This window comes from Haliaeetus albicilla, chromosome 2 (assembly GCF_947461875.1).
Source record: "Haliaeetus albicilla chromosome 2, bHalAlb1.1, whole genome shotgun sequence".
NCBI classification, from domain to species: Eukaryota; Metazoa; Chordata; class Aves; order Accipitriformes; family Accipitridae; genus Haliaeetus; species Haliaeetus albicilla.
The window spans coordinates 46,748,989-46,768,501 of NC_091484.1; the positions used below are offsets into that span (position 1 = coordinate 46,748,989).

The window sequence follows — 19,513 nt, forward strand, 5'->3', positions numbered from 1 at the left end:
AGGATCTGTCCCAGGTTTCCTGACAGCAGTCTTCACAGGGACCTCCGTGGCCCCAGACACTGGATCCTGAAGACTGAGAGACGTCTCTCCTGATATAGAGTGTCTAGATCTGAAAACGCATTCATGCACACAAGTTCAGCTTTTTTTTCCAGCAGCACCACCAGCTGGAGCAGCTAAAGAGATTAGGACCAAACTCTGAAAGTAATTATCATGAAGAGAATAACTCACAACCAACATTGCTAAAATACCTCAGTTGTTGCTTGTCCTTACAGTATTTCACAGGAGCCTTTCTGGTTTTGGAGAGCACATTACAAGTTACCCTCAAGATATCAGGCTGGCTGTAAGGAGTCAGTTCTGTAGGGTGTCAGGTCTGCAAACACACCATAGGGGTTTCCTCACTTATTCCCACTTCAAAGAAGCATTAAGAACAATTTCTCTTTATTACAGATTTTAACTAGATTTCTTTCCCCTGTGATGATTAATTAGGCGTTTGTTACAATTTGCCTTCTTTCCACCTCTAAGAATAAACGTCCCCTTCTGCTAATCAGACACAAACAAAATGTTTTGAAAAGTAATCACTTGCTAAAAAAAAATATGGAAATTTGGCTTCTGTGTTGTGAGGAATGTACACACATAGCATAGTGAAATTTAACACGGGTAAATGATCTGACTACCTCAAAGTGAAGTTTTTGCCTTCCTACAGTGGCCTTTCACCCTGCCCTTTCCTCCAATCTGAGGAGAGCTGATGTTGATGGAACATATAATGGCTCCTTTCCTGTGTAGTAAAGTCAGCAATAAAGCTCAGTAATTAAGGTGACCGGGGAGGCCCAGCCCAGCAGGCTAGTGGTGTGGCGAACACTTTCAGAACTTCAAACAATATCAAAGTCACTGAAAAACGGGCCTAGTTCAGGACTGGTTTGAATTAAGCCTCACTTCCACACGCACTTTTCAAATCCAAGCTCAAACAAGAAAGCCAAGGCCTTCTGGATTTCATTAGAGCCAATTATCTTATCTGTTTCATCTCAGGCCTGACCCTAAGGCTGGCAAACAGCTATTCAGTGCATTTGTGTGGTTGTTTGAGAAAGCCTCCAGCCAGCCAATGGCCTGAGGAACTGCTAATTAAAACACAGTTGCCCCCTGCCTCTAGTGATTAAATATTTTCAAGCTTTTGTAAATAATTTTTCCATTCTTTGCCCCAAGCCTCAGAGGTCCAATACATGCAGTAATTTATTTAGTTTGTCAAAGAATACTGCTGGAAATAAAACTATAATAGAAACTTAGGAAACTCTTATATCTTGCTTAACTTCTGCAAGTGACATTCTACAAGTTTGCAAAACATGTATACTGTTTCTTTTGTAATTAAGCCTTAATAACCTCATTGTGTTTGAAGTGATACAGTGTACAACAGGCCCTACATTTTGTTGATAATCATCATGTTTCATCAGATGTCAACAAGATACGTATGCTCATGGGCTTAATGAGATCGTAGATGCTGCGGAAGTGATACTGAGTGATATCTGTGCTCTTGAGACAGATCACACTTCCAAAGCCAGTTTGGGGAAGGACTGAATCCTACCAGTAGCATACTTATGTTTCAGTTGACAAAGAAGAGTTCCAGAACACAAGTCCATGTCACCATGTCCCAAATAAATTCTAGTCATTAAAATTTGCATAAAAGACAAAGAACTTCATGTCTTTCATCTGGGCTAGAGGACTCAATCCCTCCATCTCCCTCTTTCAAGTCCTGGGAAGACACTCCCTTTTGCCTTAGAGCAGACGACCTGATTCTAGCCTTGGTCCCAGCCAGTGTACCAGCTCATGTGACCCCATGTCTTACATGCAGCCACTGTCACCAGTACTGGGGGTGTGTACCTCTCATGCAACGTGATGGGGAGAGGAACAACTTACCTCCCAAATTAACCTTTTAACTCCTAACATCTTACTATTACCCTTAATAATAACAAACATATTTATATTACTACAATGCGTTGGAGGTACTGTCATGAACCAAAACCCCATTGCATAAGACACTGCAAAGAAGGAAGAAAAAGATGGCTCCTGTCTATATACTCTATGGGGACTTCGGGAGCCACAGGCAGAAGCTGTACAAGCCAGAATATTAGAAGAAATCTTAGCAGTATAGGAATTCAACTACTGTCCAATTTTGTGGGAGGCAATACAGCAAAATAGAAATGTAAAAAAAGATTTCAAGGAGGCTAACGAAGTAGTTTTGTAACTGTTTATGAGAATACCCTGCATGTACAAACATTATCACCAGAAAAAGCAGAAAACCTGTACCTGGTATCATGATTTGGAAAATGAAATTCATAGCAGCATTCTGAGAATGACATTGCAATAGTAAAATGGCAAAAGCTTAGAAATCACTTTAGCTGGTTGGAATGGTAGTATATTCTGTGTTTCCAGACATGCTACAGAAAGAATTTGCAAAATTTAGACATTGATGGGTTGTGACTTCCAACAGAGAAGGTCAAAGGTAACACAAGAACTTGTCTGTCTGACAGACAGAAAGATGGTTTTGCCTATAGAGAGTGGCAGTAGGAATGGCTTGGGGGTAAAAGTTTGGTAAGGTTGAGCTTGAACTAAAGTCAGATTTCCTCAACTAGTATATCATAAAGTTACTATAAATTTTCATGATGCACAGAGGACACATACCTAGAACAGAGGAGTAATTGGCTGACAAACAATAATTAGATTTGTATTGTGGATGAACTGTCCTCTAGACAGACACAAAGAAGGAGGAGGAGGAGGGACCAAAAAAGCAGAATGCCATGGAATCACTGAAGAAAGCTCAAGGAGGAAAATGTTGATTCTTCCAAAAGGCAAGTTAAAAGAGCTACTTGAAATGTTGAGTGGAGGCCAGGGATTACTGAACATGGAAGCCAGGGAAGGATGAATTTTCAAGACAAAGACCATCAGGGTCAATAAAAGTGGATGACACACAGGCCAAGGAAGATGAGGGTGAAATATAGACTCTGAGCTATGGGCTAGGAGAGGTTTATGCTAAGAATGGTTTCAGAGGAAAAGAAGGCTGAGATGCTATTTTGGAGAAGGTCTAGACCTGAACCAGAGGACAGACAGCAATCTGTACACTCAATGGTCTTGGGGATAGAGATGGAGAAAGGAGAGAAGATGATAGAGAGAGAGCTTAACAGCACTTTTTCTTTTCAATGAAACATGATTGTATCACAAGGGACAAGAGCCTCTTGTGAGGGGAATGAGAGGTTAAATAGATGAATAAGGGAAGAGAAAAGCTTATATCCCAGGTAGATCAGAAGATGAAAAAGAATGAGGCCCTGGTTCCAAGTAAAGGAGTTTGAAAAGAAGAACAAATCAGGAGCAACTTTGTGATCAGAGCCATAGGACAGAGCTGTAGGAGGAAAAGGGGAGTTAGGGCTACTGTGAAGAATTTGGTGAATGATCAAATTATGACCTCAAGAGAGAAATGTGAAAGGAAAAGGGGAGGGGGCAGTATTTTCAGTATTGAAAAATTATTTCTACTATTTGGTACTATTGGAAAAATATTTCCAAAACTTTGAAGTTCTTAAATTCACTTTGCAAGACCAAAAAAACCAGCATAAAAATTTCTGGGTTTCTTCAGTGATTTTTTACATAGGGGCCAATGACTGAATTTGACACAGAGCAAGTCAAAATTAACTCAAGAATGCTCATCCACTGCATGTTTTCACTTTCAGGGGCAGCTAATAGTTCTTAGCAGTGGCCCAGCTGATATTACAGTGAGAATGAAATCACTGCCTTCTCAATCAGTTGGAAATCACAGGGTCTTTAAGCTGTTACATTTCTTTTGCTGGCTTTGCTTGCTGTTTCTAACAAGAATGATACTGAAAACAATGGGCAACCTTTTGAAATACTTTTTCTTTGTAGAACAAAGTGAGGTAAATGAGCAGATAATAAATTGTTATTTTCAGATCCAAGGGGAATCAGTTTCCGTAGAGAGTTCATCACATAGGCAGTGAAGCAGATGTTAATAAAGCGTGAGGAGAAGTCCCAGTGACACAGGAATTGAAGCACTTGCAGAGGTTTAACAACAATAATTTCATAATCTGTAAAAATCTTGATTGGTGAGGTAGGAGGGTTGGACTGGATAGGGAGATAACTAGCCCCCAGTCTCCCATCAGCCTAATAATGCAGGATTAGAACTGTAACTTTTTTGAGAAATGTACTCTTTTACTAAAATATAATCTTTTTGTAGATGTACATCACTTTGATATTTTTCAGAGGGAGGCTTCTTTTAAGAGTGAGTGGAAAAAAATTATTCCAAATAGTCTGACAGCAAAGGCATTAACTTCAGATGTGATGAGGTCAGGTTCATTCGTAAGAATAGGGAACAAGAAATTGTTTTCAATCATTCAGGGATGGGATTTTTCACTTAAAGTTTTTTTGCTTCTTAGAGTGATGTCCTCACCATGAGGCTAGAGATGAACATTGTCACAAAAAGGTTTGAAACAAACACTTAGTTGTTTTCTTGGAAACTTTCAAATAGCTTTGGTTTTGTTCCACTGTAGAAGAATATCACATGTCAAAACCACGGACAGTTGCTACTTACTGGAACTGCTGTCTTTAGTCATCTCTACTTAGTAATGGACACCCTGCACAGGAGGGAGAAAGCAGCAGAGACCAATCAGTTTACTGACAGGGAGAAAGGAACCAAATAAACTGCATCTTCCCTTCAGCCCTCCACCTTATATCATCTGATATGCATGTGCACTCCTATGCAGGACGCAGGAGAAATGCATCCTAGATATAGCTATTTTCAACCTGGTTTATACTATGCTGTAATTTTTTGGTTTCATTTTTCATGAATTTTTTATAAATTAATAATTTTGATAACTTTATTTTAACACCTGATATAAATATGTCCAGAATGCTTGTGGTAGGTAAATATATGAATCAGCTAATGAAATACTTCAAAAGCTGGTTTTGTTTCATGGCATAACAACTCATGAAAGTGCTTGTATATAATCGTAAAGATTTGATTGCTTAATTAGGTTAAACGCAGTCACAGTATCTAAGATGAGATCCATCACATTTACTTGGTGAAGAGCCTCTGCTTTCACAAACTCTTTTAACAATGACTTTTGCAAGAAGCTACCATTTTGTGTAAGTAACAACGCTATATCTTAGCCATAAATTATGCTGGTGTGCAGAACTGAGACCTGCATTAGCCAATGACACAAATAATTGATTTACTTCTAAATCCTAACCCTAGTATATGTGATCACAGGATAAAGACCCAATTTGCATGAAAAAATATACAAATATGCCAAACATGGTTAAGTCACCCTATGACTGAGCATTTTTCTTATACTGCCTGTAAGAAACAATTAACGGCTAGGAGTTTGAAGTCTGATGGATTCCCTCACACTGGGTAACAACTTATTCTTCAAGAAGCTGCACTGATTTAATGGGATTACTTGTGGCTCATGCAGTACTGCTAATGCCACATAATCATGAGTCATAGACCTCCCTGAACTTTTTCATTAGATATCTATTTTTGAGACATACATGTTTTCATAGTTTCAAACATCTCTCCACAAGACTAAAAGCTGACTTTAAGAAGTAATAAAATACTCAGAGTTGGGGCTCCAAAAATATCCAGTAACAAGAAACCTCATAAGATCTTGCAGCACTGAGAACAGTGCTATTCAGCATAATTCAGGATTTCAAAATCTGACTCTTGCCAGATTTTTCTATTTTTCTTCAGAATTACTGGAGCTTTATTTGCTAGAATATATTTTCTACAAAAAATACTTATTCCTTTCATTCAATTACTTTATGGGCAAAGTGTAGCACAGGTACACAAAATCATTAGTATTAAAAAATATCTCCAAGGAGTTATTAGTGCAAAAGCATGAGAACATCTATAAGCACAGGCATGCCCTGGAGGTATCCACACAAACCTACACTGAGACACAGGTGCATGAGCACACACAGAACCTCACAATACTTCTTTGCAATCCTGCTTATGTTTGAAAGGAGCAAAATAAAAACTTCCATTTCTTTTTCTTCTTTAATTATTAAAAGAAGAATAGTGGAGGTCTCATTAGCTAAGCTGGCTAAAGAAAGCATGAATAAGAACTGTGTAGCTGAAAGGCCTCTGTTTCTGCTGTTCTTGAAACAACACTTCTGTCTGATTCTGGATAATGGGCTTTTAATAAAAATATCCACCAAAGGAAAACAATTAAACAATACATAAAGCACCAGGGTGCAATCTAGTGGTTCTGTTACAGTCTGGAGCTGTTCCAGCAGAGAACATGTGGATATTTTTTACAGGCTACAGTGTAGTTCTCAAAAGTTATTATAAAGCAACAAAATTTAAATTGGGGCTGGACATCTATACAATCGCTCAGTGTTGCTGTAGGACTTTTAATTCAGACCTGAAATTTATCTCCATCAAAATGCCGCAGATATTTTGACTTTTAGGATAAAAATATCTTCTGTACCCTTGCTGCTGTTTAATTTCTTCCAGGATGTTTCTGGTGATATTTCTCAGCTTTCTATCAAAGTATTTGACAATATGGCAATTCTTTATCCATACACCTCTATTCTTTCATCTTTCTGGCTTGACAAAAATTGGAAAACGGTTATATCGGAACAGAGCTCAGGTACTTTTCAGTACTTTGAAACTACAGACCATGTATGGCTTGGGGTTTTAATCAAATAGTTTTTAACCTGAACCACATAAACCTGACACATGCCATATTTTATTATCCTTTCTCCTCCACCCCCTACTCTGCCATGTCAATAAAAGAAACTGTGCATCTGTAGAAAAGTAAGCCGACACTAATTAATTTCTGTAATGAAAGGTTTAATTTCTGTAGTTCCAGTGAATGAAAGGAGAGTCATACACAGTTTTAAAAATCCTGGTACAGTAAAGGTGAATATTTAGGGTAGTTTGGTGAGAAGAAGTTAGATTTTCCAAATAAAAATAAACAAGTAAGAAGAACAAGAGGTCACAGGTTATAAACAGTGTTGCCAGTTTTAGTTTTATGGTGAACTTTGAAGTATAACAAAATGTTGAAAAGCTGTTTATACCAGTGTTTCAAATGCTTTTAACTCTGCTTGTCCATTTCCTAAGGACTCTGTCCCTATCCCCATGATACTAATCATCTGAATGCTCAGAACATTTGTCAAGAAACAAGAAAAAAAGCATGAAAATTTACCATTATTACAAAACCTCCCCCACCACACTCAAAAAAAAAATACTCAAAAGCCACAAATCCTCAGGAATATTGAATATTTACGTATGAAACTTATAGTCTAAGCAGATTTAAAAAATATTATTCCAAGCAAAATTCTACCTTCTTCAGACTTCTTCAAAAGGAACTGCTCAGGCATTCTTAAGTCATCTTTTTATAGCTGTTTGGTGTACCTTTCTTTGAATTCTCCTAAGACATTTTCTACAGCAGAAAGGAAAAGAAAGACATCTCTGATTGAAATGCTCACCTTTTAAAGACACTTGGAAGAAGTGGACAAAATCAGAAATGAAAACCTGATTGAAATTATAACTTATGGCTGCAGAATGCTGTGGGTGACTGAAAGCAAACTATATATATCCATACAGAAACCATTGTATAGATTTCCTAGAGCTTCCATGACTGTGTTCTGTTCAGCTATATTTTTCTTCATAAAAGCAGTACTATGCCCATGACAATGCAGAATGATTGCAGATAGTTAGCACTCTCAATAATGTCCATCTACATTGGGGTAAATCATTATCTGCCTGTCATACATATGACAGAGATTCTGCCTTCCTCTTTACACAGTGAAATGCTGAACACATTGCTGTCAGCAAACAGACAGGAGAGATAACAATAGCTGGGATAATCTTTACCAGTTATTGTAAAGCAAAATATTGAGAAATAAATAATTGATTTCCATTAGTAAAGATAAACATGGCATTTTGCTAGACTGAGGCCATTGCTAATGGAGTTCACTGATAACACAATAAATTAAAGTTCTGAAGATGTTAGTTCTGTCTGCTTCTAGTTCTTTTATTGACTCAGGAGTCTGAGCGGCTAACTCGGCTTTTTTATTTCCTCTCCCACACCTTTGTCCTTTTATCTCTTCACACTTGAATCAGAAACTGAGTCTTAGCATATTTTCTAGATCCAGTCTAGCAAAATATAGCCTCAGCAGCAGCCTCTGGACATTATAGCCATAAAAAATAATAGCATTAAGTTATGGGTATTTAGAATTATCATTTAAAAGAACTTTTTTTCTCAAAAGCTATTCTTGGTGGAATTCACTAAACATTATCACAACATACCATTGTTGTGGTGTGACTATGTGTGTGACTATGACTCACTGTAAATAGTTAGGTACAGCTAGGAAAAATGTTGGGTTTTGTTTCCTACATTCTTTTGTTATGTTTATAAGAAACCAAGGTTTCTACCCAGTCAGAGAGTTATACAATATTGCAGAAGAGTGATGTCAAAGAAAGCCATAATAATATTAAAAATAATATAAATCGATGGTTCGCCCTCATGTGGTGTATTTAGCTCATTTCTAGAAAATAGCAGAGCTTCAGAGATGAGCAATTAAGAAGATTTGGCAACTGGACACATTCCTAAATGAAGAGAGATTGAAAAGGCCAGAAATACTGTATTTTGAGAGAAGAAAAATAGGAAAGGAAATAACGCAGATAATATAAATGTATTTAAAATAATAAATATTCATAGGCAAGAATGTACACTTCATCTACACACGTAGTACAAGAACAAATGGATGTTTAACAAAAGTGAAAGACTAGTGATTTGAGCTAAAACAAAGAATTTTTGTTTTTCAGACACGCATACTTATGACCATGAAACTCAATACCAACAGGATACACAAAACTTATTAAAGCTGTTACCTCCAATTCCTCAGTGAACAAAAAGTTATAAAATTTACTGGAAAATTAAATTAATATATACAAATATATACTATTTACGTATACTTATATGAAAAATCATACGGAAAACATAGACATACTTTCTCTGAGTGGTCTTTTTAGGGTTTATGTATGACATTATAACCTAAAAAGTCAAAAAAATTTGTAGTACCTATGCTGAAACAGAGTTAACAAGGAGAATATATTTGAAAAGCAACAAAAATACATTTACAAAGTTTTTAATTTGAAATATCAAAATTAAATGTCATCAGATTAGGAAATACAAAAATAAGACAAAAAAAAAGGGTTGGTATACATCAACATAATCTCTCGAATAACCTTAACTTTGCCTTGTAAGGCCACAAGATTCCAATGAATATTTCTTAATATTTTTGATCAGATATTAGAATACAGAATTTTAAACATATTTATTTTCTCCCAAAACAAGCACTGAGAACTGTAAGACAGAGTGAAAATTTTCTGCACACCTTTTTCTTTCATTTTTACACTTTAACATATGTGGTTTCAAATATGATTTTGATTTTGAATTACCTCTGTTTAAAATTATTATTTTGGGGTAATTATAAATTTTGTGCTGTATTTTAAATTAAATTGTGGATATAGTTCATCCTTAATTCTGCCTTAATGTCACCTGTGTCTTCTGAATTTGCTCACCTTCTCAAATTAAAATCATACATGTGACTACTAAAAATTGAACTCAAAGATAATATTATCATGGGCTATTTCTAATCATTCCAAGAAACACACACACACACGTTTCATTTTATGAAAGCTTTTATGGCCAGGTTCCTTGATATGCTGTAGCTGTTTTATGCTACTCTGGAGTAGAGCAAAGCAGCCAGAGCATAGTGGCTGGTTAAGCTAAATTTACAGCTGTTTTGTTGAATAAAAGCAGTGCAAAGCAGTTGGAAGGCACGCCCCAGTTTCCTTCTGTCTCTTGCTTCTTCCTAACTCTTCTGAACACTTATATTTGTTTCCGCTGCCTCCTGCGTTTTCTATATTCTGCTTTATGGAAACACATCTCTCCTGTCCTCTGTAAACTCCAAGTACATACATATACATATGTGCATGTACAACACAGACCTAAGCCTCTGTCTGCTGCCTCCTTTACTGACCACATGTGGTATAATGTGGAGCTTATGAAAATAATTATTTGAACACTAGTAGTTGACCGTTGCTCTTATTTTTTCTATAACTATTGGCAGAAGAGAGTGGATTACATCCTCATAAACTCGAGTGTAGAATCATCCTCTTAGAAAATAGCCACCATATTCTATTGCTTTCAAAGAGATTAAATCAAATTTAACCTGAATAGGTGGAAGTAAATGATGAAACAAAACTCTAGAGGGAAAGATACATCAGGCCTTGAGAATAATGGAAAAGAGCTGTGTGGTTTTGTTATCATAGGGAAAGAGATGCCTACCCTTTAGAAAAAGGACATTATTGCAAGGATTTTTGTAGCTAGACCAGTTGCTTAACTATGGTAAACATCAAACAAAACTCTTCTGGCAAAATTAAAAGGTATAGTGATTTGATTACTGTACTGTTCCATTCTACAGAAACTTCTCTCGCCTACATTTTCTACTACCTCCTTGTAGTTAACATAAGCAAACATATTTTCTTAGTAGAAATGGGAAAGAAATGGAAAGGAAAACATATTGTTTTATGCATGAAAGAGCAGTCTTCATCTTCAAACCAGCTACAGCCATTTAAATTTGATTTTGCACTAGAAAGAGTTAGTTTAAAAATACGATAAAGACTCCTCATATAGCACTGAAATCAAAATGGCAGACACAAACCAGCACTGTATTTTGTCCTGTCTCCCACTGGAGTCCCACTGGAGCCACTCACTCAGCATGCCTTTGAAGTGATTATTCTGTGTTATGCCTCTAACTCATCTTCAAATTTTCTGCATTTTTACACATGAAAGTTGCTTTTTCCTGAAGAAATAGAAATATTTTCTTGGACAGTTTGGAGGAAGAGTAAGGTGTAATCTCATTCAGTCCCAACAAGATTTACTTAAAATAGATTTATCTAGTGATTTATGCAATGGAAAATAACTAATATTCAGCTACCTGCATGTATATGTATGTGCCTGTAAATGCTTATACTGTTCTACAAATAGATTCTGGCCTAAGAACCTATACCTGATATCAGATACATCGTCATATACAATACCTGATTATGGGCAAAACTCTAGAGGCAGAAAAAAGCCTTGGTCTCTATTTCCATGGACATTATCATTCGGAAGGATCTCTGCTGTGAAATTTGACAGTCAATCAAGCAGTAACGAGCTACCTAGTGTCATGTCTGTTGACACTTCAAGTATGTGCCTGGTGCAATTTTATGAAGAAACTAGGGCTCTGCTGGTGAGAAAGTGAAGGTTATATGTACCCCCTAGGGAGCTTTAGATGATTTTAATGCAAATTTCTCAGTTCCTAAGAACTCAAAGGATTAGGCTCTTGAGGCAGCCAGAAGGCAGGAAACTTTGGCTTCTCTCTAAACAGGCTCCACCCGTCTGCAAACTTATTCACACCTTGGTTTTGGAGAGGACCTTCACCAACACCCTCTCCTGCCTTCGCTGGGGATTGAATACTGCATAACCTCTCTGTCTACTGGGGAGTAGGTATAAAGAGAAAATCTCTCCATTTTTATCCCTTATTTTTCTCTTAAAATTGAGGATGTCCAACATTTTCCCCACCCCTTAGTTAGGATCTTCTCTGTAACTTTGTTTCTAAAATCAATTTATCTGAAATAAAAATCAAGCCCATTTTCCTATCTACAAAACTCACTGTTTATTTTCTTAACAACTGACATGTTACAGGTCAAAACCCCAGAACAACAGCTGACTTGCTGGGGTTTTTAGCAACTCTTCTATTGATTTTCTCCAAGACTGTACCTTCCTTTCTATCTATGGCTAAAGGACTGAACTGTGGATCTCTCTTTCCTGAATACTGTCTCACAATTCTGTCCTGGCCAAACTGAGAATGCAGGCTACATAATTTGTGACATTTTGGATAATAGCAGGGATAGATTCTGAACCACAGATTAAGTGTCTCTTTACCAGGAGTTGTAAATTTACCTACCATTCAGATCAGATCCATAGAAAATAGCTACTTGGTCTATCCTACATAATGCACAGATTTTTGTATTCGCCCTTCGAAGTTCCATGCCATTTGCTTGATTGATCCCCACTCAAAACCATCATACCAAACCCATATCAATAAGCCCTACAGAGGGCACAAAGACTGTGCACAGGCAAAAAGGGGCTTAGGGTGTAGGGAAACATTTCCTGTCATTCTTACTCTTTTGGAGAAAAGGAAAACAGCAGTATCTATTGTAATCAGTCAACAGCACTATATTTCTTAAAAAAAAAAAAAAGCAATTAACTATGTAACACAATGTATAACCTTCACATTAATCACAACATTAATCTCAAGGTTAAATGGATGCATTTAAAACAGCAGCATTAAATTTTGCACCATCAGCAATTCTTTTAAGTGAGATCCCAAACTTTACTGTGAAATTATCTGTATTAAAAAAATTATATAATTACACATTTATTTTAGTGGTATGTCTGTAAATGATTAGTCAGTGTGTAGTAGCTTACATGAATTTTATTTTCCTGAATAGTGCTGCTTTGCTCAGGCACAGAGATTGAAATTCCTTCTAACTCTGAAGCAGAGTAATAGGTACAGCAGCAATATTAGCTGCTCCAAACTATTTACTAGTGTGCCTTAAACTAGAACTGCAAAGTACACTTTTGAAAAGGTAGTATTAAGCCCAGGATTTTGTTGTCAGGATGGCAGGGGTACCAATTATGATTTTAGTCTCGGTTATGTGAGTCTTCTGTTCAGTAAGCTGGGACCACCATTCTCCACAGTATTAGATGGCCACATTACCTATATCATTATTGGAACAGGTCGGATCCAAACCAAGAATTTTGGGGTGATCATACCAGATATATTAGTATCAGACACTAATACTAGTGATTTGAACCATCCAGTCCCCTAACTTCTGTAAAATCTCATCAAAGAATAAGACAGATCTTAGAAAGAGCTTGAGGCAATACCGAGATGTAGAAAATTTGGAGCTTGCCACTGACTACTTGTTTAGACTCTTTAAATACAGGCAAATGTTGTAAATAAAATCAAAACCTTTTCCACAATAACAGTGTGATATTGTGAATTTGTAAGGCTATTTTTGTGTCTAGGGCTTAGACTTTGAATTCAGGTGTGTTGTTTAACAGGTCCTCCGCGTATTATTTCATGGACTGCACAGGAGTGCTTCAGAAAAAAAAATAAATTAGTTTTATACTTTTTGTGATGTATTTCCAATAGAATATAGTCAAAAGCTATGTAAGGTAAATGCACTGCTTGAAACTAGAAGTCTTGAAAGTGATTGGAGATACACATTAGTTGTCTCATTGCCTTTCTTGCATATCAGTTTCCACTAAATGAAACATCTTTTCGAACACGTAGCATTTGCCCAATCTTGAGAGGTGAGTGCCCACTAAACTCTTCCACTGGACTGCTTTACAATGAAAGGAAATTGTGTATGTAAGACAGGACTACTGAAAGTCTAAAAGAGTGTGTTTTAAACTGTTTTTATCTCCTCTGGTCCCATGAAAATAAGACTAAAGATTATGATGCATCACCTATGAAAGAATAAAATTTCATTTAGAATGAGCTATTGAAAGCAAAGAGAAATACAGCATGCAACATTTCCTATCATTCTTACTGAGATATTTTACAATTATTTGACTTTAAGTAAATAACGCTTCACTGCCATTCATAGTAAAATCCAATTGGTCAAATCTGTGAGCATCACGATGAGACTTTTAAGTGAATGAAGAACGCTGGATTCAGACCATACTTCATATTGCTTTCTATCTGCTCTACTTGCATGCAACTGCAGTCAGTGTGGATGTGAGCAGTAATTTTCTTCTGCCTGGTATAAATGCTTACATTTAAATTTTGTAGGTAGAGAAGTGAGCAAGCTCAAAGTCATTTTACTGGCATGATATAATAATGATTAAATGAGTGACTGATTAAATCATTAGACTTCTTTTTTTGTCAATTCTGAGTGGATGATCACAACAATTAAATTATCCATTTTTATTATTTACTAAGCTTTCGTATACTGGGATACTAGGATTAAGTTAGTTTCACCATGGGTCATTCTCCTGTCTTTCAAGATTACATTAGCTCTTATTCATGTGCTTATGTTCTACAACCGGTTTTCATAACTGTAAAAGAAAAAGGTACCAACCTGAATGCTGTGAGATACTCAACATCGCCCATAGGAGGATCCAAGCCACCTGTCCAAGCAATATTTATGTTATACCCTTCACCAGGGCCACTTCCAACCTGAAAAATAGGAATAAAATGCCAAAAGGAGTGAAGAGGAGGAAAAAGGAGGAGGAAAAGGGGGGGAGGAATTCTCAAGTGTGCTTTAGAAACAAACATCAAACAACATGTCAGATCAGCCCAGCCTTGTTTGACAAGGACTGCTCTGGGTTATGCACTTGTTCTCCACTGGTCCCCTGCTCCCAGTGGACAATTTGGTAATCTGGTGTAATTTAAAGAACCAGAGAAGGACAAGAAAATTAGGGGTAATCATGCAACGCAATTACCTGAAAGATACAAATAAAAATGGGGCTCTAAAGAAATAAACCTAACCTCATTTGGGGCTCCACTGCCGGGGAAGAAGTTGCCTTCATCATAGCGATGGAGGGAAACATACAGGATGCTGGGGTCAGCGTAAAAAGCCTGCTGTGTACCGTTGCCATGGTGAACATCCTAAAGGAGAAAGAAAACAGATGACAAATGTAATAATGTCCAACTCAGTGTAGAGAGCTCAGTTCTGCTTTCTTTTACCACCCCCCCCTCTGTTTCTCTCCCTCTCCCTTGCCCTCCTTTTGTCTTTCCCTTTCCCCCTCCCTTCACCACCCCATACTTCCTGAACTTTCAGGCAAATTACTCTTTAATGCACTCATTTTTTAAACTGGCTTCTAAAAATCAGGAAACCATAGCGAGCATGCCCTGGAGACTCCAGATGAGCAGTCATTGAGAAATCCCAGTCCTTTTGTACAATTAGATATTTATACACCGGCTCTTTGTACTCCTTGCCTCAGTGATGGAATCTAGCATCCTGTTTTATGGAGGAATTTTATGACTTATTAACTGCCAACAGTTCATAACCCCTCAGGCTTAATTAACTAGCCTCATTGGCCTCTGAAGAAAGACTAATGTTTAAACTACAAACTAGTATTTTGCAGAAGGATCTATGGTTTACAGAGCTTTTTCACAATTCTTGACAGAACACTAAACATAAGTGTATTCATTGATTTGCCAAGTTCCACTATTGAGGTCAAAGGCTCTGCGACCAGCTGAGTAAATTGGCTTTCTTGAAACATTCAGTTCAGTTAGCAGTCCCTCAGCAGTTAGATCCACATCAAAAGAGATGCCAGATGCGGGAAGGACTTCATACTTCATTTTTGCAAAATCATGACGGCAACAGTTGAAGACATAGGAATATGATCTCATTAGCTATTAAATCATCTGGCAGATAGGATGTGCCTTCCACAATCAAGGAGTGACCTTGGCCAGTCTCCATATTTCAAACATTATATAATGCCAGTGAAAAGAAATTCTGTCATTAAATAAAATACTGAAAAAGAAATGCTGACAGTGTATCTAGATAACAAAGGCTGATGTTGTGGACTTTTCCTCTTTTTTTTAGTTTTGTTTTCACAGTTCTACTATTGTACTATGTGATTAGACACACAAGAAAGTTTGCAAGTGAAAATGGAAAATTCACTTGCCTTTCAGTAAAAGAAAACTGAGTCTTTTTTGTAAGTTTCTCCACTGGCATTTGTAGGAAGCTGAAAAATTATAGATATTATTGATTCTCCTCCTTTAATCCATCCCTTTTTGAAATTTCTGATTTAATTTGAGATTTCAGAAGGAGGACAGAAAAGTACTCTGAATGGCAACACTATCACCCAGACTGTATTTATTTTACAAACACCATGAGGTCTGAACCAAATTTAGGATCAGAGAAACAATGGTCTCGTTTTCCTCAGGATGCCTAGACTCCAGGAAGGTTGGAGTTAGGTGTACATTGCCAATGGCACAGCAAGCACTGCCCATTGCTTGCACTCTTTGCCAGCTGATGTAGCCCATGACTTTCATCCACATAGTTCAGGACTCTCTACATTGATTGAGTCTTACTTGTACTGCATTGTGCTTGACTTGGACCTCCTCTGGGACCTCTATGGGGTAATATTATAATGCTTACTTTTCTTTTCTCAGTTGAAAATACTTGAAACAACATGAAGTTACAGCCCAGCTGTGACTTAGTGCCAAGGTTAAATGTAACGCATGTTGGAGGTGCAAGGGAGCACACACTGGTGTGAGGCTGTTGGACATTTGAAGGCAGCCAGCATAGTGTTAGAGGCCTCTGACTGGCAAATGAAGTAAAATCTGGCATGCAGACTAACCCCAGAATTCCATTCAGTCTTCAACTATGACAGAATTAATTGGTTTACTCCAAAACACACCCAGATCATGCTAACATACATGCAAGTATGGATGACCTCGGAACAAGGATTGCAACAACAACCAAAGAAGCTATGTTGGCCATATAGATAGATTTGCAGAGACTATGAGTAAAAACATAATAGGACTTCATTTTGTGATTTTAATTAGTCTTTCTTTCCCATGCATATTTGGGGCTTTAGATACATTCTCGCTGTAACAGTTTTCAAATGAGAAGAAAAAATATTAAATGGGCATAGAGAGCTCTTTTATTATTATTATTATTATTATTATTATTATTATTATTATTATTATTAAAATCTCAAAGCTACCTTTCTTGTCTAAACTTTAATTCCACCAAGAAGGGTTACTCTGTTTTGAAGAGCAGTAACTTCTCTGGTTAGACAAAGGAATGTGTTGTTTAAGACTGCGGATGTTACCATGTGGGAAATGTGTTCATATTCTGCCCTTAGTAGATCAAGTGTATTCAGGGCATATAAGTCAGTTAAAAAATGGAGATGTATTCACATGGTGGAATAAGGATAAGAAAAACTGACAAAGAGGTCTTTTATTTTAGTGTAAAAATAAATGAAGGAAAGATTAAAAATTTAAAAGATAAGAATTTATATATCAACACATGTAGCAGCTATGAAGACTATACTTAATTTGTAACTAGAGTACAGTTTAATGTGTGGGATTGAATATTACTTTTTAATATTTACTTCGTAGTAACATGTATAGCTGCCAACCTGCATGGGGTCCTGCTGTGCTAGTCACTATCAAAATATAGTCTTAAAGGTTAATTTCAAGTCTAACATCTGTAATTCCATTCTTTCTTTCAGATGCCCGATACTCTCTGTTGGTGTGCATAAAGACATCACCATTAACTTGTTCATTCATTCAGTTTGGATTGTGATTTATCCATAGTTTGCATACATAAGAAATTTTCTATACCAATTTTTGTACATCATTGCACTGACCATGGAGCAGACTAGGGACTGGACTGCAACTGCTCCATGAATGAAGTAATCTGTGCCAGCCATATATTTCTCCCTTTTCACCAGCTGAGTTATTCTGGCCAATGGGATAGAGTCAGGGAGAGGCTGACCATTCCCCATCTACTTTCCTGGGTAAGGATAGGCAGCTTCACAGGTAATCATTTGCACAGGTAATGATTTGCACATTTAACCTTGCCTTGAAAAATTGAAGCTGAATTCCTAAGTGCTTATTGGTTAAGTAGGTCAAATGGAAGTGATTTCCCAACAAGGTGAATGTAACATTTACAGTCAAAAAAACCTCAAAAGCATTCACAAAATGCAAACTTTGAATAGGCTTTTCTTATTAAAAAACAAGAATAAACACAGAGTTCACTTTTGGCCAGCATTTACAGCACCAAAACTCAATGAATTGTAAGATTCAAGTCAGCAAAAAGATACAACATAGAGTGGAAGTGAGTTTTGCAAAAATACTAGTTTCTTGCAGTTTATAATTATGTTTCTAAGTGATAGTAGACCACTCTAAGAAATATTTGAAAAACATTCTAAGAATAGTTAACCTACCCATATACTCATTCTACCACTCATTTTTCACTTGCCATTCCTTCTACCACACTCCTTCTTTCTCTGCTTCTCTTCAACAGCCAGTACGCATGTTTAACTGAACAAAAGTGCTAGATGGTAAGGCCATGACTTCACAATAAGATTTAATTATGAGTGCAGATATGAACAAGATTTAGACTATTAAGCCCTGCACTTCAAAAACCCTTTAACATATTTTGTCTTTAAATCTTTTATCACCTGCAAAAATTAATTAAGTGCAGATGTAACAGGTTAGGTTTTGATGCCAGGGTTCATTTCCTGTCTATGCTTTGTCAGACACCCTATTACACCTCCTCATGAACTGTAGGAAAACAAAAATGGTGCTCATAAATCAGCATTCAACTTTCCTTGGGCTGTGCATTGGCCTGATCCTTTAAGTGCAAGGCAGAGCTCCAATTCATTATTCATGAAAATAATATAGACAACATGCCAAATGTCATCTGCATTTAAATAATCCATTTGTTAAACATATTGAGTATTGTGTAAGAATGCCTTATATTAAAATACAAGACTAATCCAATGAAGTGGATTTTTAATCACGTAGCTTTCCTTTAGGGAACCATCAAAAGCTGGCACACATGACTTGAAAACTTCTTAGAGGGAATGACCTGTTGATTTGTTTAATAATATCGAAGTTACACAACAAGTCAAATCATTGCTAGCTGGGGGAAGTGGCCAATTTGGTTACCAAAGCAACAACATTCTTTAAAGCACATCTGACTATTTAAAGTTTATATTCTGTAGGGAAAAGTAAACTTCGGTTCTGTAGGGTTATTTTAACGGTGGAAGTATCAATTCATTTAAGGACCATAAAAGTTGCCCTGATCTGTGCCTTCTTCTCATTAAATTGCAGTTAACACCATTAAAGTGAAACATAGATGTTTATGGCTTCAGTACTGCCATCCTGGTTTTAATGAGTTCCCAAAATCAGAGGAAATGCACACCTTTATTACTTGTAGATATTAAAAGCAGGAAAGTCTGACATATGAATACAAATTCATTATCTTTTATCTAGATGCACTGAAAGTGCAATGCTTGCCAAGAATACATACCAGATCTACAATCAATATCTTGCCTATATTTAGCTTGTCTCTCAAGTATTTGGCAGTAATTGCAATCGAATTAAAAAAGCAGAACCCCCTGTGGAATAGAGAAGAACAGAAATAAGAAAGCAAATCAGTCAGGAAAACAGCTATAAATAATGTTCAGAGCATTTTAAAAAATGCTATATGATCTCTGAGGCCATAAATCTGCTTCTGGGAGTACCTAGAAAGCTTTTTCAGTCATCTGCTAACAATTACAGTTCTTCAGAGACATGCACAATGCAGGTGATTGCCAGTAACCTTAGTGCTCCAAGATGGGCAATATTCCCTGGTACTTACATGGCTGTTGATTCTTCAGCATGATGGCCTGGGGGCCTTACAACAGCAAAGCCATTCTGT

At 36.8% G+C, this 19,513-nt stretch overlaps 1 protein-coding gene across 16 annotated transcripts in view; it reads right to left on the reverse strand.

Annotated features, from left to right (window-relative positions):
• HDAC9 (histone deacetylase 9) overlaps positions 1 to 19,513 on the reverse strand; it is a 499,915-nt gene that overhangs the window by 84,270 nt on the left and 396,132 nt on the right. For 13 of the 16 annotated variants that reach the window (XM_069773867.1, XM_069773840.1, XM_069773846.1 and 10 more), the window contains 4 exons: positions 19,454 to 19,509; positions 19,124 to 19,211; positions 14,614 to 14,733; positions 14,204 to 14,301 (listed from right to left, as the gene is read on the reverse strand). In XM_069773867.1, the coding sequence (XP_069629968.1) occupies positions 14,204 to 14,301; positions 14,614 to 14,733; positions 19,124 to 19,211; positions 19,454 to 19,509 (362 nt within the window). Of the gene's footprint in view, positions 1 to 13,470; positions 13,590 to 14,203; positions 14,302 to 14,613; positions 14,734 to 19,123; positions 19,212 to 19,453; positions 19,510 to 19,513 lie in introns of those variants that run through there. The other 3 variants (XM_069773871.1, XR_011322676.1, XR_011322675.1) reach the window with 3 other exon arrangements.